The following is a 22,155-nucleotide window of genomic DNA, read 5'->3' as shown; positions in this document are numbered from 1 at the left end:
GTTAAAGCCATGGCCGCTGCATCCATATTATACGTCATACACAAACATTATTTTGATATTCAGGGGAGGTCTTTTACTAAAATGTTCTTTAACCAGTCAACTCTAAGGATTCAATTAAATTAAATGTTGGGATTTTTCCATATACATTACACTTATATGCAATATTATACACATTTTGTAGAATACACACTGTAAAATGTCCAACATATCCCATTTATAGCCTCACACATCCTCAAACAAACACTTCTTACAAGACATTTTAAGGCATTTTAATACCAGGTCTTCCACAGCAGTAGTTAGCATGTGTCGACATCAATTGCTGTGTTGTTGTGTCCTAAACACAACTACAGCAACTTTGCTTGCTGGTGGGGAGTCGGGGGGGTATCGTCTTTATTTCCATCTCAGGAAAAATGGAGATCTGCTAGTTGCTTTCCGTATTATACAAACTCTTAAGAAGCTGAACGATTACAGTCATTTTAATCAGTTTTTATTATTGAATCTTTGATTTGTTTGATTGAATTTTTGCATAATTTAATATACTTTTCTATAACCAGAGCTCCATTGTAAAGTGAGCCTTGTAATAACCATATAAAAAACAGGAAGTTAAGTTTTACAAAAATATTAATCTGTCGTTGCGGATTTCATTTCTGATGTTGTGATGCTCATCCAAAGTGCAACACATCTCCTCTTTAGAAGACATGATCATCACGTTTTGTCTTCAATGAAGCAATATATTTATATGTATGTATTGACGGCTATTCTAAATGTTCTAATGTATTTATAATTGATTGTTGTCTATTTTGCGTAATCTGTTTAATAGTAGCTGTTCACTGAAGGATGAACATGGAGGAAGGGATGATATGTTGCAGACGTGGTAGCATTAAACATGTTAAACATGCAGCATGTGACTACCAGCTAAAACCCTTTTTGATTGTGTTCTTTAAGCAAACTGTGCACTATTCTTTTAAGAGTAAAATCACTTCTTTGTCTTTCCTAATACACTTTTCTTTGACAGCAGGAATTGACAATTAAGACTGTTAGATTCGCTAGGCGCCATCCAAAAATGAAACGTCAGGTAGATTAAAGCTGTTGTCGCTCTAAATGTTTATACTGTGTGTATTCGGTTCTCAGCTCTTGTTTTGTTTGTGCTTGGATGCAACAGGCCAAAGAGAGCCTCTTTTAAAGTGATGATGAAAGCCTTTCATGTTTCTTGACTATAATCCTCAATTTACTACTTTAAAAAGTATGTGGCAATACATCCCCACATTAACATTAGTCCCCTCCCCAGCCAGAGAAAATGTCTTCCATATTTATAAAAACCCTAAAGCATTATCTATGTCTTCTTTACGTGAATAACTGTTTCTGATATTTAATGTGTGGTCCCCATAATGAACCACATATGAGAGGATGTTCCAAGTATGTCCTTGGGTGAGCAGAAGGTATTGATTGATAGCTGCATCATCTGTGTAAGCTTCTCATAGTGTTGCACTGTTTGGAATAAAAAAATAAGACCTTTCTCTGTGTGTTTGTGTTTTTTTATGCTTTATTATACAGTCATTGGACACTTCTCTAGGCAGAATTACTATTTCAACAACACATCATCAGTAGGGTACAACTCTCACAAAGGTTAACAACCTAGCAAGGATCAGAAAACGATGTCGCTATTTACCAAATAACAAATACTTATCCAAAGTACAATATAATTTGCTTAGCAGAAAAAATTATTGCTTTGTGCATTTTGAGAATAATTTTAATTAATAATGGTGATTGAATATTTTCCAGTGCAACTGTACTGCGCTTGTAGTTGCACTGTAAAGACTGCTATTGTGTCTTAGTCAGGCTATTTTACCCTTAATTTTATAACAGTAAAAGACATTTGAAGTCATGCCACATTTCAGTTTGAAGGTTGATGGCGTCAGGTCAAACTAGGTCAAAGGTCATAAATGGATGTACTCTGTATTTGGTGTGTAGATTGCTTTTAATAAAGTTTGTCTTGACAGTCATCATTTTCAGTTGACTATAGCATTAACTTGTAGGCCGTTGGTACAAAATATATACAGTAAACCAAGAGCTTTTTAGTTCTAAGTTTGACGCATGTGACTTTCCGTAGCGGGTTGAATGAGTGGGCGGGGCCAAACAACGCAAAGGCAAAGAGGTCAAGAGGAGGAGAGACGAAAAGCACGTGTGCCCCATACAGCGTTGTCCTTCCTGAGCACATTTGTTTATCTAAGCCTGTCTTCTGCGCATGTAGCCAGCTAACCAGCCTTTGCACACCTAACCCATACTCAACCAATATACTTTTCTCCCGACTGGAAACATGGTGAGCAAAACGGATGACATCCCGGTGTGTCCAGCTGAACTTGCGGACGAAGCCGGGGATGGTGCTCAGGACGCCAATGGAGGAAGCAGGACACATCTGAAGGAGTCGTGCGGCTGTGGTGAGCATAGTTAAACCTTGACTTACTAGTACAGTGGCCTCTTTTATGTGGTGGCATTCTTGTGCACTCATTGGCAAGGTTGCTAATTGCTAATGTCACAAGTTAGCATCTATGCTGACATTAATCTTCAGGTGTTCACCGTGCGGTTTAAACCGAGGCTGCATTTACTTTCACCAAGTTTAAGTGTCAGTACCATCACTAAAACATTCGCATACATTGTAAGTATTCTAAACTCATAGCATACTTATTAGTGCGTACTACAATGTGGGTGTGAGTGTCGTAGTCTGCCACTCAATGTAGCTAACCCAAACAAATTAGCCGTCATGCTAACATTATCCTGCTGTCAGACAGCATAGCTTCGCAAAGCGGATCTTGCTACATAAATAATATGGTAGCCAAAGACGTACTTTTGATTAATAAACAACTAGTCAACTATGACAAGTGGAACTCCGTTAGTTCTTTTGCGCAAACTCGCAATGACGCACAAGAGGGAGGAAACTGAAGGTCACCTTCAATGGCGTCGCACACTTTCCGCATATAGAAGGGGGGGTCGTTGTTACAATTTTGTTATTAAATGCGTGTCCCATTCAGTATTAATTTAGTTTATACATGGCAGTTAAGTTAAAATAAAGGGAACAGGAATTATTGTGAGGCGAGGGAACCCCTGGTTAATGTGTATGAAAGATATCCCTGCGACCTATCCTCCCCCGCCGTTGAGGCTCAAATCGAGCGTCCCTCCTCGACCGGGAAGCGGAAGCTGGTGGTTACGCAGAAAAAGTCATGAAGTGTGTCCACGGTGAGAGGGAAGGTTACGCAGACACAAGGCAGTGTCACAAGGCACCCGGTGAGTACCTACTACCGAGTGAGGTAAAGATCAAGTAGAGGTGGCTGAATGAGAACCGGGAGCACCGTGTTGTTGCTAGTTTAACGCCGAGACAAGGGTTTCTGTCAACCGGCGAAGAAGTTACACAACTTGGGCTGCAACTCACCGCAGCCTGCGTGGATGTCATGCGGTGCCTCGACTTACTTGCACTGGGCTGGTTTAACAATAAAGCTCAGTTAAACGTCTCTATTAATGGAATACTTTGTGGATTGGTATTGGAGATAAAATTTGACTTGATGTACTGTATAATCATCCAATCATTCATAACGATTATAATCAAGTAAAGTATTAATTATGTGAATAAGAGCACCTTAACAATGCTGCATTACATAGCCAGCATGTTGCACCAGTGAAGGGTGATGCTTCCTGGCTGTAATGCTCCTGACGGGATGAAGGGTGACTGGGTTAATCCCAGGAATCACACCGACACTACTGCTCTGCCCATCAGGTCATCTCATCCAGGCAGATAATGAACCAGACCTGTCAGTGTGTGACTATATTGTGCACTTTCCCAATGTATAGATGGATGGGATGTATAGATATTCAGTCATTGTCAAGAAAATGCTTTGTAGAGACCTTGCAAATTGTCCTGTTGGTTGATGTTGTCATGGCAGCTGCCAGTGTCCCCTGTGGCAAGGGCCTTCCACTTCATAGGTGTGTTTTTTTTGGTAGATATGCTATAGTTTTTATGGAGAATTTTCAGAGTGCCCGTTTCTTAGGTTCATAGGCTTGTTTTTACTACTTGGCTGCTTCCAGGTCTGATTAATGTTCAATTCATCATTTGCTTTTGACCTCCTACTTTTGCCTGGTAACAGGCCCAAGTCACACAAAGTACAGTTTTGCAGTCACTGTTATTTATGAACAAATATGAGCACATTGTTCTCTTCCCTAAGCTACCACATTATCGTGGTGGAGGACTTTGCAGGTCCCAATGATCCTAGAACAGGGGTGCTCACACTTTTTCAGCATGCGAGCTACTTTTAAAATGACCGAGTCAAAATGATCTACCCACTACAAAAATGCAAAACATCTATTTATTCTCAAATGTATTGAGGATTATTTGTACGTACAATGTATGTTGATGTACCTTACATAACCAAATGAGCCAATATTGCAAAACACACATAATTAACTATTAACATTTTTTGTAATTACCTGAGTTTACTTTGATGACTTGCACTGAATTGAATCAGCCAGGGATGCATAGTCCGGACAGTAGCTGCTGATAGCCAGGCTCACGCACACTTCCAAATGTTTATCAGTCGTGGATAATATCCGTATCATAATATCCGTATAATATTCCATATCCGTATGGAAGTGATATGTTTTTGCCTTTTTACTTGGTCCAGCTCCTTCACTCATTTTAGTGACCATAAACTTTAGCGAGGGCTTAAAATCTGACGCAATTCGCCGACTAGCTTAGCACTTTGCATCGTTGTTTACGCATGAGCGGTGACCTAAAGGTCAAAATTCAGTTGTCATCTGACTGCTTGCCTGTATGTCAATCAAGTAACGGGGATGGATGATAGGCTGACATCGTAAGTTCTGCTGCACTTAGAGACGTTGTTTGATTTGATTGGTCACCCGAAGGGCAACATTCAGTTGTCATCTGAATGGCTGCCCTGTATATCAATCAAGTGACGGCATTGACGCTGGGATGATATTTTTTTAATGTCACGCCGCGATCGACCAGTACCACCTCCGCGATCGACCGGTAGATTGCGATCGACTTAATGAGCACCCCTGTCCTAGAAGCTAAGATGTCAAGTCGTAGGGTCACCCATGACAAACAGGTCCTAGTTGAGGGACGAGACAGAGAGTGGCCCAATAGACCCCTATGATGAAACCATTAGACAATGTTTTGCCCTGCCCAGACGTGGGTCACCGGGGCCCCCCCTCTGGAGCCAGGCCCGGAGGAGGGGCACAATGGTGAGCATCTGTGGATTGACTTGTTGGCCTCCTGGAAGACCGAGGACACGTTGGAGAGACTGTCTCCCAACGCCTCAGGATCCACAGGGAAGTCTGGGGCTCCCTGCTAAGGCTGCTGCCCCTGTAACCCGACCACGGATAAGCGGTAGAAGATGGATTGATGAATGAGCACAAACTCTTCCTCAAATAGTGGCCTTTGATCTATAAGTTGTCATTACTCATCTTATCACCAGATGCATTGTCTACTTGAATACATTAAATTAATGCCTACCCCCACAGGAAATATACAGGTATTGATTACCTGTACTTAGGGCTGGGTGATATGGACCAAAACTCATATCCCGATATATTTAGGTTGAATATCGATATACAATGTACGTATATCCTGATATTTTCCAGAAATGTGAATTTAGACAAAAGTCAAAGCCAAATATATGTGAAAATTTTATTAAAATGTAAGCTGAAAAACTGTAATTTTTCTGCAGCCGGGTTGGCGCCATTAGAACGTCCATCTCACGTTCCCCATGACCACAGACAGTAAACATGGTTGATACCGTCTTTATACATCAACCTTTATACCGTATGCAGCCTCTCCTCCTCTGTATCTCCTCGGTCGATCTCGGCGCAGCAAAGGGGTGCTCAAAGCTAACAGCCGTTCCCAAGTGTAAACAATGGGTCAAGCGGTAAGCTACAAACATAAGATGAAAATCCATAGCTGCACACTTGCTTAAAGGGTTGTTATGACACAAAAAAACAATAAGTAATAAATAAAAAATCTGCCACTATATAAGGAAATCCCGTATTGTAAATGTGTTAAATGCTCAAATGATTATCTTTAATTAAATATAACCTTTAGTCCCTTTGGCAAGTACCCTTGAGGAAATTAAGGAATGATGATGTTGTAACAAGTAAAGACGTATTGTGGTAGATTATATGATTTTAAGTTAAAGACCAAAAACATTATTCATCAGAAGTAATGTAAAGTGTATTGTGGCTTGCTAAGCTTTTCATTAGAATGTTGGTTGAATACCAATTTGTTTGACTTGAAGTCTCACCTTATGTACTAGAATTACAAATTAGATGCATGCTCTCGGTGTGTAGTACAAAGACGCCATGCTCTTCTCGGTTTACCGTCTGCTGCCCAGTCAAAGCTTATGGAATGAAGTGTGGGACATGCTAGATCAGATGATGAGTGTATAACAGCATTTCCGGCTGTGATAGATCAGCTATTAGAAATAACAGTAGAATCAGACCATGTCTATTCGTCTCCACCACAGTTGTGAGGCAGTTGTTTTGGTATTCAGAGTGCGACTGCTGGCTGTTCCCTATTGTGACCCCCTGCTGCCCTCCCTTCTTTTCAGTCATTTCCAGGGTCTGTTGTGGTCCAGTTTATGAAGCCCCACCTCCTGTCTTTGGCAACCCTGACGCTGGTTTACCCTTGACAATGTGCAAGGACACAATCCGGCAGCAGCTGAATCCCACAGGCTTAAAACACTGTCTGTAGTCCTTAGTACTGGTTGATTTTCATACTTGTTATGTTTTATGTAACTGTTCTTTATTTTGTCATACAGTAAACCCTGCTATTTGAGAATAGCAAATAATTGAGACACTTATAAGAGGTGTCTGTTTTTGACACCTGGGTAGATTTCTCTCTCCTTAGTTGCCATTGTTCTCTAATGACAAAGGACGCCAGCAGGCAGGCTAATTTAAAGCACAGTCCAGCTTATTTTAAAAAAGGGAAACGTAGCGACACTCTGCACTAATATATGATAATGAATGATAGAACAGTTGGAATCAGATTTCTGATCTAGGCTTTATCCTGGTGATCAGACAAGCACTACAACAAGGCTGTATTGCTGAATCCACCCCCCTTTCAAAGTGCTCTGCAGGCCGCTGGGTTGTCCCGGATAGCATTCGTGGAAGGTGTTTTTCCCTACAATGACTTGCGTTCATATAGGAACTTGATTGTAAGACTGTAGACCCTAGACTCTAGGGACACTGCAATTTTTTGCTGACGTCATGCTGCATATGCAGAACCCATTTCTGCAAACATTTTATCTCTTTTCATGAAACATCAGTCGGTGTTCAACATGTCAAATAGCTATTACATAACTTGATTGGATATAATAAAGGTGATGCATTTTGCCAATTGTTACATGTAAAATAGTAATGGCCGATATTAACAATATGCAATAGAAACAATATAAACTTGGCATATGATAGAGGTTTTAATAATTGTATTGACCAACTGGCTTGTAATTTGCACCCAGCTCCCTGTATGCACACTCTATATTGCTACATAGACCGCCGCTTACTTACAAATGGACAGGTTTGGGTACCTTTTCAAAAATGTCAATTGGGCACCAATATTGGATAATATTGAAATGATACCCCAGCCTAATATAAGTGTACTTGTAATCATGTTGTTAGCATGTGTGTCTCAAACTGATATGCTTTTGTTGCGGTATAGTACACAGTGCAGACACAGCCATGGTGAATGGTGGAGGGGCACACGAGCCCGTGGAGGAGGTGGAATCGAAGCAGGATGGGCACAGCGAGGCTAATGGGATTGACGAGTCCAACGAACAGGAGGTGATAGTTATCCAGGACACCGGCTTCACTGTAAAGATCCAGGCACCAGGAGCCGAGCCCTTTGACCTCCAGGTACAAACGAAACTAATTGGTAGCTGGATGTTATCTTTGCCCTTACTTGGTATCTCTTCCTCCTTCTTCTTCTCTTCGTTGCCGCCCACAGGTGTCTCCCCAGGAGATGGTGCAGGAGATCCATCAGGTATTGATAGACAGAGAAGACACCTGTCACCGCACCTGCTTTTCACTGCAGCTGGACGGAAATGTGCTGGCCAACTTTGCTGAGCTCAAGTCCATTGAAGGCTTGCAGGAAGGATCGCTGCTCAAAGTGGTGGAAGGTTAGCGAATTCTACATCGGAGGTTTTGCATGTTTGAGTAGCTTTTAACTGCCTGCTGTATCAAAAAAATTCCATTGAGTTGCTATTAGATGGCAAAGCATTCCAAATGTTATTGGTAGAATCTCATTGTAGCGAGGGATGACCGCAGTACCTTTAAATTAAACTGCTAAATTCTTAAGTCAAACGTTTGTCTACTTCATCCAAGAGTTGTTTGATAGCCTTGAAGGTTAGGCTTCTGGGCAAGTTCAACAGAAAAGGCTTTTTGCCAAACTGTTCCTGCATTGTCGGAAGGGTATCTTAACAAGCAGTTGCAGGCGCTATAGTTTTAGATCTGTGAAAAGTTTTTTGTTCTGTGAGTTACCAATTTTTTTCATCAAAGTTGATCCCATTAATAGTCTCACTTGAAAAATGTAAATGGAACGAGTCTTATCTAAGTAATCGAGACCCGCTTAATGGGGTGAGATCATCTCAATTCATCTCTTATGAATTGTAATGTAGGGGTCCCTCAAGGATCAATCCTGGGGCCACTACTATTTAGTTTGTATACCATTAACCATCTGAATTCTGAAGTGGGCATTCAAAAAAATGTTGCAAAAAAGGTCAACTAACCTCGATGCATTCTTAAGAGATGAAGAACAAAGGGTGGTAAATTAGGTTAAATACGTTGGTGTGTAATTAGACTCAACACTTTCCTCCACAGGTTATGTTAAATGGTATCCAAGATTGGAAAATACAATATATTCTACCCATTTTTGGGCTAGTAAGGAAATCTGTGATAGATGAAGCTACTACAATATGATATTACTGCGTTGTGATCCCCCACTGATGTGAATAAACACACCGGTCTGAAAGGTCACTGTACAAATACTTAACTTGCCACAACTGTAAGACCCTTGTGTCGCTCATTACCCAGAGCCATACACGGTGCGTGAAGCCCGGATCCACGTGCGTCACATCAGAGATCTGTTGAAGAGTCTGGACCCCTCAGACGCCTACAATGGAGTGGACTGCAACTCTCTCTCCTTCCTCAGTATCTTCACAGATGGAGACCTTGGAGGTAGCGTACTTATAGGGGCTGTCTTGGACTAAGGATTTTCTTAGACAAATCTGATTCGTTAGTAGCAGACTGAATGGTGATCCTGACAACAGCTCTCATTTGCAACATTTTCCACCTTTTAAAGCAGGTGTCTCAAACACGCGGCCCGCAGGACACTAGTTTGAGGCCCCCGCCTTGATATGAAAGTTTAATGTTAGTGCGGCCCGCGCAAGTTTGATATGGATGCTGTATGGTATCATGTACCCAGAAAAAAATATTACATTTGATTAATGTTCATGTTAAAGGTTAAATAACTGTTAATAGTTATCTTCCCTATCCGTGTGGAAGTGGTAAGTTTTTGGCTATTTAAGTTTAAAGGAAATAACTTGAAGGCTACCGTTTAGGTCGCTAGCTCTCTAGTTTGCGAGTTAGCATGTGTCTCAAGACCCTGCAGTTGCGCAATATGTTGTAAATAAAAAGAGTATAAATGTGACTATAGTCGTGTTTTGTCATGTCTACAGGGCTCTAATAATGCTTTGTTCATTTTCATCTGAAAAAAATAATTTGTCTACCCACCAACTATATGTGGTTTCTTAAGTTTTTATTATTTGCCGTTTTATTGTTATTATTATATTTATGTATTTATTACTGATTGATTGATTTTCTTTATTCTTGATTTGTTTATTTATTTTTCATCTTATTTTGTGTAGAAAAATAAAAAGTAAGATATTTGAGAACAGTGGAATGTTTTATCAGAGCTTTTCTTGTAGAAAAATTGAAACCAAAGCAAAGTTTATTCACTTTTCCGTTTTTAATAAATGCGTTTTTTTTTTTTTTTGAAAACCTGATGTGGCCCAGCCTTGTCCAAACCCTAGCTCCAGTTGCCCCCAGGTAAATTGAGTTTGAGACCCCTGTTTTAAAAAAACGCTGGGATAAACAAATAAGCATTTTAGGTGTGTAACAACAGTACCTTTTTAATATATTCCACATAGACTAGGAACAACATGGCTTGAAAAACAACCAATTGCCAAAACTCTGGGTTGGCAGCCTCATGTCATGCATTCAGTGAACTTTCGGGATATAAAATAAAGTTGGTGTTGCAGCCTTACCTGTTTTTAAACGATACACCTTTGGTTGTTACTGTGTGACGTGCAAGAAGCTGCTGACACAAGTTGCATTTCATTTGGGCATAATGAGCCAATACACATGTCATTATTAATTCTTAACCTAACTTAGGCTGTTTATGGCAAAATCAATAGTCGATTCAGGCTCCTCTGAATCTAATCATTGAAAAATGGACTATCATCATGACTTTCATTAACATCCTGTGCTTTGGAGTTTGCTGCACCGTTGTTGTAAAATGTTGACACAAGCCAGATGGACATGTTTTGTCATCCTTGACTGCAGAAAGTGGCAAGCGGAAGAGAAAGGGCAGTGAGCTGGAGCAGATTGACTGCACCCCGCCAGAGCACATCCTGCCTGGCAGTAAAGATCGACCCCTGGTGCCCCTTCAGCCACAGAACAAGGACTGGAAGGTAAAACGCGGTTTCTTGTATTGCATACCATTTTGAACGTTACCATTACTAACACTGTGTTGGTTTACCAAAAACTGCATTGTTTTTCTTATCAGCCGATGCAGTGCCTGAAGGTCCTGACCATGAGTGGTTGGAACCCTCCCCCCGGTAATAGGAAGATGCACGGTGACCTCATGTATCTGTACATCGTGACAGTAGAGGAGCGCCACGTCAGCGTCACCGCCTCTACACGCGGCTTCTACCTCAACCAGTTAGTCAACTTTTCTCCAACTGAATCAATCACCAACTGCTAAGTACACATGTACCTAGCTGTAGCTATCAGGCTAGATTAGCCTATTTGTTTACAATGCTGTCGTTTGTAAAAAATGGTGGCTGCCTAACCACAATACAGTAAACATTATGCACAATCAAGTGAGAATAATTTTATTTTAAAAGCCCCAACAGTTACACATCAGATTGTGTACCAGTTGTACACCTTAATGGGAATTAGGCCGAGCGTATTAGAGTTGACTCAGCAGAGGGTTATGTTGTAAGCAGTGCTTCAAAACCATGCACTTTCTGCACTTTTTTCCTAATTGTGGATGCCAAAACACTCGGTTGTGTAATTTAGGTCAAATTCGATTCCATTCGGAAGTTGAATTTAGGTCAGCTACTATTTCACATACAACGGTTTTCTTTGTCCTCCTGATATGCAAAATATGTAATGTTTTTTTTTCTGGTTTGTGCGTGTCGTTCAGGTCAACTACCTACACTTTCAATCCGAAACCAGCCAACCCGAGTTTCCTGAGCCATTCTCTGGTGGAATTGCTGAGCCAGATAAGCCCTGCCTTTAAAAAGAACTTCACTGCCCTGCAAAAGAAAAGGTAAACATCTCCATTTTAAGACCAAAATAGTATAATATACAGCAAGTTGTGATCAGAGCCTTCCTATCTGTGTGGCTCACAGAGTCCAGAGGCATCCATTTGAGAGAATAGCCACACCATTCCAAGTGTACAGCTGGACATCCCCACAGGTAGACCACGCCATGGATTGTGTACGAGCAGAGGATGCCTACACCTCCCGCTTGGGTTATGAGGAACATATACCTGGACAGGTGGGAAACATAAGCATCAAATGAAATCATTGACAAATTGATAATGCTGAGTTCTGATGATTGTTTATAATATAACCGTGTTTTTATTATTACAACCGTATGCTGTACTATTTCAGACTAGAGATTGGAATGAAGAACTTCAGACGACAAGAGAGCTTCCTCGGAAGAACCTGCCTGAGCGCCTGCTGAGGGAACGAGCCATTTTTAAGGTACTGCTTCCTTAGTCTTGCACTGAATAAACAATCCAAAAAGCCGTATCCATAGGACCTTGACGATACTTTCATTTCCAGTCTGACCAGTTTTGCATCATGTCGTGGTGTAAGGTGGAAGGAGCACTTTTATGGAGTTCATTCCACTTGTTCATTTGCAAAACACCCATGTCACAGAAAATCCAGTCCACGTATCTCATGTGACCATTTGGTACTAGACCATTCGTAGTTCCGTGGTGTGTCTGTACGATTAGTGATCTTTCTAGAACGGCATCAAACTGCATTGGATGCAAATGCTCCTCTTTGACCAAAACTTGGCTTGCAGTCCTTGACACGGTTAGGTCTATTTTCACTTAAATGTGATCGTTTGTTTTTCAGTCTATGCTATGTAGTCCAGCCCACATTTTCCATGCAGCCTTATCATGGCTGCATTCATTCATTCATTCATTTTCTACCGCTTTTCCTCACGAGGGTTGCTGTCTTCTGGCGAGAGGCGGGATACACCCTGGACTGGTCGCCAGCCAATCACAGGGCACATATAGACAAACAACCATTCACCTGTGGGAGGAAACCGGAGTACCCGGAGAAAACCCACGCATGCACGGGGAGAACATGCAAACTCCACACAGAGATGCCCGAGGGTGTAATTGAACCCTGGTTTCCTAGCTGTGAGGTCTGCACGCTAACCACTCGACCGCCGTGCCGCCTGTGTCTGTACTATTAGCACAATATACACAATATATATAATAAATTAGTCTTAGTACTGGGCATCTCCTGGGTGTGTGCACATACCTGTACGTCTAGTGACGACTTCTTCAATGATGGCCTGACCCCTCTTTCTTGGAAGCAAGATGATGCGAACAATTTCTTCACCCACTTGTCCCGATTCTCCTCCTTCAGGTCCACAGTGACTTTGCAGCAGCGGCCACTCGCGGTGCCATGGCCGTCATCGATGGCAACGTAATGGCCATCAACCCCGGCGACGAAACACACATGCAGATGTTCATCTGGAACAACATCTTCTTCAGCCTGGGCTTTGACGTGAGGGACCATTATCGCGAGCTGGGAGGCGACGCGGCCGCCCACGCCGCTCCCACCAATGACTTGAACGGCGTGAGGGCGTACGGGGCGGTGGACGTGGAGGGACTCTACACCTTGGGTACGGTGGTGGTGGACTACAGAGGCTACCGTGTCACGGCCCAGTCCATCATTCCAGGCATCCTGGAGCGCGAGCAGGAGCAGAGCGTCATTTATGGCTCCATTGACTTTGGAAAGACGGTCGTGTCTCACGGCAAATATCTGGAGCTCCTGGAGAAGACCAGCAGGCCGCTCAAAGTCAGTAACACAACTACAGTATTTCCTGCAGTAGTAGTTGCTATCAAATGCCGTGTCTCAGTTGTCTCGTTGTGGGTAGTAATTAGTTTAAATCAGTTTAGAGACATTATGGTGCACACATGAACATGAAAGACAATGGATGAGCTATCATGTAAATGACTTCCCTCCTACATCTCAGGTCCAGAGGCACAATGTACTCAACGAGAAGAACGATGCGGTGGAGCTGTGCTCATCCGTCGAATGTAAGGGCATCATTGGAAATGATGGCCGTCACTATATTTTGGACCTTCTTCGCACCTTCCCACCTGACCTCAACTTCCTTCCTGTGGAGGGAGAGGAGTTACCTCCCGAGTGTCAGCGCCAGGGCTTCCCTCGCCAGCACCGCCACCGCTTGGCCTGCCTTCGCCAGGAACTCATCGAGGCCTTTGTCGAGCACAGGTTATTGTTTGTACACTACTGTCTTTGTGTTGGTAATGCGTGACAGAAACGATCTAAATTTGGGCTACAATGGAGATTTTAATGCTATCGCCCTGTTGTGTTGATGCATGATTATGGCAAAATATGGTCACAACCTGCAATGCATCATCATTGTAATAAGCAGAGATTTTTACTGTTGTTACATTGTACAATACTGCCATGTGTAATTGAGCTATTTTTATAGTAGTATTAAGGTGGAAGTGACCTTTTAATTCTCAGTAAGAGTTGGATTTCATGGTATTTGCAACATTCATTCATTATTTTCTACCGCTTTTTCCTCACGAGGGTCGCGGGGGTGCTAGAGCCTATCCCAGCTGTCTTTGGGCGAGAGGCGGGTACACCCTGGACTGGTCGCCAGCCAATCACAGGGCACATAGAGACAAACAACCATTCACACTCGCATTCATAGGAAACCGGAGTACCCGGAGAAAACCCACGCATGCACGGGGAGAACATGCAAACTCCACACAGAGATGGCCGAGGGTGGAATTGAACTCCTAGCTGTGAGGTCTGCGCGCTAACCACTAGACCGCCGTGCCGCCCTGTATTTGCAACAATACTCCAAAATTCCAACTTTAATCAAACAAGCTTTATAAAAATGTTACCATGCTTACTTTTGTTACTTGCTAAAAACACTTTCAGTTTCATAATCTCTAATAGCATTGTCAAAGTATCTGATTGGGGATGAAAATTGGATTGGATCTAAGGCCAAAAATGCCTTTCAGGAGATCCCTACAAAGAAGTTATCATGACAGATATTGTTATAGCAACAGGCTTTTAAAATGCATATTGCATCATGGATTTTAGGTCATATTGCCATCACTAGTTTGTCGTTTGTGTAATTGTTGATTTCCTCCCCCTTCAGATATCTCCTCTTCATGAAAATGGCCGCCCTGCAACTCATGCAACAGAAAGCCAACAAGAACGAAATGCCCGCCATCACTCAGACCTCAGAAACGGAGACAAACGCTGATACAAAACAGACTGCTCCCTCAGATTCTAGTAGTGCACAGGTCTCGACAGACTCCTCGGTCCAAACGGACAGCAACCCGGGTGTGACTGAAAGGGACGAAAAGCCCTCCAACGCTGCCACCAACGGGCCCCTGGAGCCCACGGCCACACAGAATGGAGAGTGCAAGAGCCCCCTGGAGGGTAAGGAGCTTGAGGAAAGTATTCCAGGATTAGCCCAGGCCAAAGAGCTGGCGGAGACCTTAGTTTCTGAAGATGGAGCCGGTATTGGTACGTCCAGAAATGCCCCCGCGAGCGAGGCCAGGGCAGCGCAGGGACAGCTACTCTGGTGGACCGTTGCAAAGAGAGAAGTAGTATCACGTGTATTTGGAAGATTTCCTCCAATATCACTCCACTCGGCTAGCCACCCCTGCTCGGCCCCGCCCTCTGTGTTCCAGCCTGCTGAATGAAATAATCACATAATCAGAATCACCACATATTGTGTTTATGAAAATGTGTTTGGAAAATGACAAAACGCTTGATTTGCTCAACCTGTGCACATTAAATGATGTGCACATTAATCACAATGATCTAACATTCACTGTTTGTAGCCATTTTAAGGTTTCACCCTTGATTTTTATTATGGATGGTGTTGGGTCTGCACTTGTGCATGTCTGTTGCATGTTTGTTGCCTGGACAATATTATAGTAGACACAAGCATGGTTTGGTTTGGTTTGGTTTCCACTAATGTAACGGATGTCCTTCTCAATCAGACCCTAAAAGCCGCGAGGTCGTCCTTAATGCCTGCAAGGCGGTCGGCTCCATCAGCAATACATCTTTTGACATCCGATTCAACCCTGACATCTTTTCTCCAGGTAAGATTGGAACATTTTTTTCGGAAACCAATCTGTTTACATAATCCACTACGCAAACACAGAAACACTTAACTGAAATTGAACCCGGATCGCTTGGAGTCCCAAAGTAGTAACCATGTGTGGTGGTATTTCCAGGAGTACGTTTCCCAGACGACAGTGCAGATGACATCCAGAAGCAAAAGCAGCTCCTCAAAGATTCCGCTGCCTTTCTCGTTTCCTGCCAGATTCCATCACTGGTCAGTGACATTATAGCCGTTCCTACCTCAGATTGTTTTTTTTTTTTGTAGTAGATCAAATCACCGGTTGTGTGTCTGAGTTAGAAGTTTTTGTATTTATGTCCGAACCAGGTCAAAGACTGTTTGGACCACAGTGCTCTGCCCATGGATGGAGCCACTCTGACAGAGGCCTTGCATCAGCGAGGCATCAACATTCGCTATTTGGGCAACGTCCTGGAGTTTGTGGATAAGACTCCCGCCAAAGCCCAATTGGAACACTTCTATGTAAGTGGAATGTTCGATGTATGAAACTGCAGGATTCATTGGTTAGAATTTGTCTATAGTGGCCCAACTCTACTCTAAAGAACCTCTATCCATTGTTTAGATGGAAGTCACCAACACATGGATGCTTTTTTGGGTACTCTATATTGGCTGTATGATAACCAAGACAATGTATGAAAATGAGGGCGTATTTTTGTCCAAGTGAGGGCAAGTGGGAGTGGAAAACCGAGGTTCCACTGTATGAAATGTATGTTACATTGACTGTAAGCGAACCTGTTTCCATTCTCATTGTTTTCATGTATCTTTTAGAGAATAGGAATCATTGAGCTTATCACCAGATGTGCAAAACATATCTTCAAGACATACCTCCAGGTTGGTAGCATACAACATACATTTTATTTTAGCAGCTTAGCTTCCTAACCAGGTTGACATGTTTTTTCTTGACTCACGAAGGGAGTGGAGCTATCCGCTCTCTCTGCTGCCGTAAGCCATTTCCTAAACTGTTTCCTGAGCTCCTTTCCGGACGCCGTCGCTCACTTACCGCCTGATGAGCTTGTGTCACGCCGCAAAAACCGCAAGCGGCGCAATAGAGTGCCCGGAAGCGGAGACAACACGGCATGGGCCAGCCTGACACCCAGCGAGTTGTGGAAGAACATTGCCTCTGAGGCTCAGAGTTACTATCACTTCACCATCCAATGGTAATTAATTTGTATATTTGGAAATGTCTTATTTTAATCTATTGTATGTTTAATGAAACTATGACTTCTCTACAGTGACAGTGTGGACCAAGTGATAGAGAAATATGGCCTTCAGAAAATCACTCTGCTCAGAGAAATTTCAGTCAAAGCAGGCATCCAAGTAAGACTTTTTTTTTTTTTTAAACCATGACTGATGTTGCTTTTTCTCTTTTTCTAAAAAAACTTTTTTTTGTATGTGCTTTGCAGATTCTGATAAAGGAGTACAACTTTGACAGCCGCCATAAACCTACCTTCACAGAGGAGGACATCCTTAATATTTTCCCTGTTGTAAAGCACGTCAACCCAAAAGCCTCTGATGCCTTCCATTTCTTCCAGAGCGGCCAGGCGAAGGTGCAGCAAGGTGAGGCTTGCCATGCTCACGGTAGGCTTGGGGCTGTTTGACACTTAAAAGTCTGGATTGTTTTGACTAATGCGAGCGGTCTGAAGCATAGTACGATTCCCTGGCCTCGGCACAGTTGGAAGAAGTGAACTCGGGCATGGTATACTTGGACGTGGACAAGCTATAATGTTCTGTTATCCGGGCAGTCATTACTTCCTATGATGGTTTATTTGTACTGATATTTATTTTGGAACGTGAGCAACATTTATGTCCTTCAAGTATTATATACTGGCTGCACAGTGGACGAGTGGTTAGCGTGCAGGCCTCACTGCTAAGAGACCCGAGTTCAATTCCACCCTTGGCCATCTCTGTGTGGAGTTTGCATGTTTTCTCCGGGTACTCCTGTTTCCTCCCACATTCCAAAAACATGCTAGGTTAATTAGCGACTCCAAATTGTCCATAGGTATGAATGTGAGTGTGAATGGTTGTTTGTCTATATGTGCCCTGTGATTGATTGGCTGGCGACCAGTCCAGGGTGAAGCCCGCCTCTTGCTCGAAGACAGCTGGGATAGGCTCCATCTCCCGGCTCCCCCTTCCGACCCTAATGAGGATAAGTGGTAGAAAATGAATGAAAGTTTTATTTACCGTTTGATCTTATTTCTAGGATTTTTGAAGGAGGGATGCGAGCTGATCAACGAGGCTCTCAACCTCTTCAACAATGTGTACGGAGCCATGCACGTGGAGATTTGTGCCTGCCTGCGCCTCTTGGCTCGCCTTAACTACATCATGGGGGACCACGCTGAGGTAGACGCCACCAGTAGTAGCCATGCATCCTGGAAAAAATAAAAAATTTCAACATGCCAACATTTCCGATATCCTTCTTGCCTGCAGGCACTCAGCAACCAGCAAAAGGCTGTTCTGATGAGTGAAAGAGTTCTCGGCATCGAGCACCCCAACACAATTCAAGAATATGTAAGCTATCTTGCGTGTTTGTTGGCACGTGGGTCCCACGTTTGACATCCTTCTCCATTTTTCTTCTCTCCCAGATGCATTTGGCTTTGTACTGCTTTGCCAACGGTCAGCTGTCCACTGCCCTCAAGCTGCTTTACAGAGCTCGTTACCTCATGTTACTGGTGTGTGGCGAGGACCACCCGGAAATGGCGCTGCTAGATGTGAGTTCCACGTGTGTGTGTGTGTGCAACTTCCTGCTTAGAGTTTTTAATATGAAACCTAAATTTGTATGATAGGAAGCTATTTCGGCAATGATTCACTTATTGATGGCATCATCAAGAAGGTCCCGAGTTTTGATGAGGCCAAACAAGAAATGTTCCTCCAATGAAAGAAGTCCTCACTAACCGATATAGACAGATTTATGATCAATATTTGAGAGAAGTCGTTTGTGTGCATAGTTCGTTTTAGATCTTTTGAGATCTGCTCATGAAAGACGGAAGCAAAAATAGAAGGGTTGCGTTTATATTTTTGCTGAGTACAGTATAAATGGTCATATTGTAATGTCTTAAACACACGAATATGCCTGTCCATGTTTATTTACAGAGTAACATCGGTCTGGTACTACACGGAGTGATGGAGTATGATTTAGCTCTACGGTTCCTGGAGAACGCGTTGGCCCTCAACTCAAAGTACCATGGAGCCAGATCACTCAAAGTGGCCCTCAGGTGAGCAAGGAGTGAACTCACCACCGTTACCCATAACCATGCACATACACAGGAGATTACGTTGTCTTCCATGGTTTGCTTTCCAGCCACCATCTTGTCGCCAGAGTTTACGAAAGCAAGGCGGAGTTCCGTTCTGCACTTCAACATGAAAAAGAGGGCTATACTATTTACAAGAATCAGGTAAGCCTCTTAGACTCTTCTTCTTGCAGCTCGTCGTCTCTGAATGCAACCATCTTAAATGTGTTTGACTTTTCAGATGGGCGAGGCACATGAGAAAACCAAAGAGAGTTCAGAGTACCTAAAGTACCTTACCCAGCAAGCTGTGGCTCTACAGAGAACAATGAATGAGATCTACAAGAACGGTTCCAGTGCCAGCATCATGCCGCTCAAGGTGATAGTTGTGTACTTTTTTATTTGCACATGTGGCTGTAAAAGTTGTGACAATGTTGACGCCTCCTCCTCCTGCAGTTCACCGCTCCCAGCATGGCCAACATCCTGGAACAGCTCAACATCATCAATGGCATTATATTTATACCGCTCAGGTACATGCATGATTACAATACTAATTTATTGGAAATAACACAATTTGACCAGCAGAGGTTCCACTGTACCTTTTTTGTAATTGGTAGTTTTGACCCTGATTTGGTAATGGTGGTAAATTACAATAGCAAACATGTTTACAATGTCATAATTCAAAGGGGTAAGTAGGAAGACGCACAGATTCAAGCCTACCACATGTTAATGTCTCAGCAATTGCTGATGGTCTACTGAATGATTTGTCCCTTTCAGCCAAAAAGATCTGGAGAACCTGAAGGCGGAAGTGCAGCGACGACAGAATCTGCAAGAGCCCGAGAAGAGTGAGCAGCCCACTGAGGACAGCACGCTGGAACTAGAGGACAAAATCCCTGTTGATTAATGTCTAAAAAAAAAAAAAAGCTCTCAACTCACAGCTACTTTTTTCAGTTGCGAAGGGTGGCAGCCGTATTGCAACGGCCTTGTCGTTAAACCCGTCAACCTGGGAACTGAGCACACTTATATCAGCATTGAAATAAGAGGGGGGGGGGAGAGAAACAGGAATTCCAGAGAACACACACTATGAACTGTAGGACAGAGGACAACTGAGCAGGAATTCCTACAAGGTAGGAAGACAGGGAAAGGGGTAAAGTTACAAAGATTGGATCATGAAACATGCACAGGGAGGAGCAGAAGGACTAGAGACCAAGGATGTCATTCTAAACCAGAGCCTTATCCACTGTATTTCAAGGCCTAGTTACTCCACACCCCCCACGCTTCCTACCCCCACCACCACCACCATCACACAGCACTGTTAGCCCAGGACCACGTCTGGCTTCCCTCTAGGAAGCCTTGAAGAGCCAAGGGCATGAAGCCTACCTACAACTCAAGGCGACTTTGTACTGTGCACTCAAAATCACATCACATGACATGTCAAATTTCCGAGTGTTTCAAGTGGGCCTTCTTAGAATGTACTTCCCAGCCAACATACACACCCCTACCAGTCATTCCTAATCGTTCTTTAAATTCAGTCACTTGCGCTGACGCCCTCCTCGTTAGGTGCCTGCCGAGTCCTACAAGCAAACAGCAAAAACAATGCAGCGCTTGTTCTATTTCTTTTTCTTTCTTTTTCTATCAGCAATTCAAATATAACCAGGAAAGTTAAGAAGGTATTTTAGACCTGTTAAGTTAAGCCCTGTCTGTTTTATAGCAAAATGTATAGAATGGAGGGAAAAAAACTATTTATACATCTATCAGAATCATTATTCCACGGAATAGATCATAAACCGTCCTCTGCTATATCCTAGCTGTGTGCAATCTTCTATTTTTACTATTTTTTTTTTTTGGAAAAAAGACAATGTGCATGTATGTTTCTACGTGTGATAGTGTGAGTCTTTGTGTAATCCAACAGGACTGATAAAAAAAAGAGGCGCAACTTGAACATCGGTTTTCCAAATGTTTTATTTTTCTATGCACACTTAACAATTTGGATGCCAGACGCCTCTCCGTGGCCGTGGAGTTGTTGGAAATCTGTTGGCACCAAAATGAACCTTTCTTTCCTTGCTAATGGAAAAAAAAGCTGTTCAACATGGGCTGGAGTGACTGATTAATTTTCTGTCTTGTACTATTTCTTGTCACCTTACCCACAATGCAGTTTGTAGTGCACTTTCTGTGCTGTTTTGAATGTCATTAGCACACCTGCAGCCTAAAGTGGATAAGAAAAGTAAGGTTGTACCAAAAAATAGAAAGAAAAGACAAGTTGGTTTGCGCTTGTATACGTGCAATGTGTAACTTCATAGTTGCCGTGTATAAATGTTTGTGATTAAAGCAATATAGAGACGGTGCTGGAAATGATTATTAGAAATACAAAATGGCATTATGACTAAACTTTTTCATTATCTGCTCACACAATAAGGAAAGCATTCACAATCAACAACATAGTGTACCTTTTGATGCCCACAGGCAGGGACAGAGTGGTGACAAATGAACATATTCTACTTTATAAAGGTGATTTATGCAATTATGCTTATATTACCTTGCTGTTTTCTGTATACACGCCAGTCAATATTTGCATTTGAAAATAGGAACATTTCTCCCACTGGGGAAAAACTGGTGGGCAGGTGCAGTATGTAATAATTAACCCACGCCCATGATCAATAATGTCCACTAGGGGGCAAGCTAACCCTCCTCCCCAGTAGACAACAGAGCAAGACTTTAATAAATTGACTTTGTCTTGCAGAAGGTTTTTAACTGTGTGCTTTTTGATGGTGTGTGGCAATTGTGTCGTTACTGTTTTGTTTTGTTTTCGTCTGTCTGCTTTTATATATATAATGCTGTATTACGAACAAGTTTGGGGGAAGAAATATTGATCTTTAGCTGTGAACTACAATGATTACTGTTGTATCTGTAAAAAAAATAACAAGAATTAAAGCAGTGAAGTCAAGGTGATTGAGGAAATAAGTTGAAGATGAGTCATTTTGATAATGGATCAATATTTCTCTGAAATGGGAGCTACTCTGGGTCCAAACGAATAAAGTAGTACAAAACCGAGCTCTGTCTTTGTGTCATTATTTAAACAAAACATATAGAGCATTAACAGCGGACGTCCACGTTTAAAAAGCAAAGATAACATTTAGAAAATTCCCATATTATAGTATATTTGATTTTAAATTAATCTGCAAATAGTGTGTAATCATAATAGGTGTAT

General features: G+C 42.5%; 1 protein-coding gene across 3 annotated transcripts; it reads left to right on the top strand.

The window, feature by feature from the left end:
• The first annotated feature begins 2,122 nt into the window (after positions 1-2,122).
• Positions 2,123-21,991, top strand: cluha (clustered mitochondria (cluA/CLU1) homolog a). Of its 3 annotated transcripts, none has more exons than XM_058080585.1 (27): positions 2,123-2,438; positions 7,721-7,914; positions 8,006-8,177; positions 9,091-9,234; positions 10,621-10,748; positions 10,844-10,998; positions 11,486-11,611; positions 11,694-11,841; positions 11,958-12,050; positions 12,951-13,385; positions 13,564-13,823; positions 14,728-15,101; positions 15,584-15,685; positions 15,821-15,921; positions 16,033-16,185; positions 16,492-16,554; positions 16,636-16,880; positions 16,956-17,040; positions 17,127-17,280; positions 17,924-18,063; positions 18,151-18,231; positions 18,306-18,431; positions 18,814-18,935; positions 19,022-19,115; positions 19,192-19,326; positions 19,404-19,477; positions 19,725-21,990. In XM_058080585.1, the coding sequence occupies exons 1-27, from the start codon at positions 2,318-2,320 to the stop codon at positions 19,849-19,851; spliced, it is 4,152 nt and encodes a 1,383-aa protein (XP_057936568.1). In that variant the 5' UTR covers positions 2,123-2,317; the 3' UTR covers positions 19,852-21,990. The 3 variants fall into 3 exon arrangements, with proteins under 3 accessions (XP_057936568.1, XP_057936570.1, XP_057936569.1); XM_058080587.1 differs by having other exon boundaries at positions 2,124-2,438; positions 14,728-15,014; XM_058080586.1 differs by lacking the exon at positions 2,123-2,438 and adding an exon at positions 3,170-3,282 and having other exon boundaries at positions 19,725-21,991.
• The last annotated feature ends 164 nt before the right edge of the window (positions 21,992-22,155 follow it).

This window comes from Doryrhamphus excisus, chromosome 8 (assembly GCF_030265055.1).
Source record: "Doryrhamphus excisus isolate RoL2022-K1 chromosome 8, RoL_Dexc_1.0, whole genome shotgun sequence".
NCBI lineage: Eukaryota > Metazoa > Chordata > Actinopteri > Syngnathiformes > Syngnathidae > Doryrhamphus > Doryrhamphus excisus.
This window is presented reverse-complemented; position numbering and strand designations above follow the sequence as displayed.

Coding starts and splice junctions, on each gene's coding strand:
- cluha (XM_058080585.1), top strand. CDS start 2,318: ATGGTGAGCAAAACGGATGACATCCCGGTGTGTCCAGCTGAACTTGCG. Junction 10,999..11,485: donor CGCGGCTTCTACCTCAACCA/GTTAGTCAACTT, acceptor CGTGTCGTTCAG/GTCAACTACCTACACTTTCA. Junction 19,116..19,191: donor ATACTATTTACAAGAATCAG/GTAAGCCTCTTA, acceptor TTGACTTTTCAG/ATGGGCGAGGCACATGAGAA.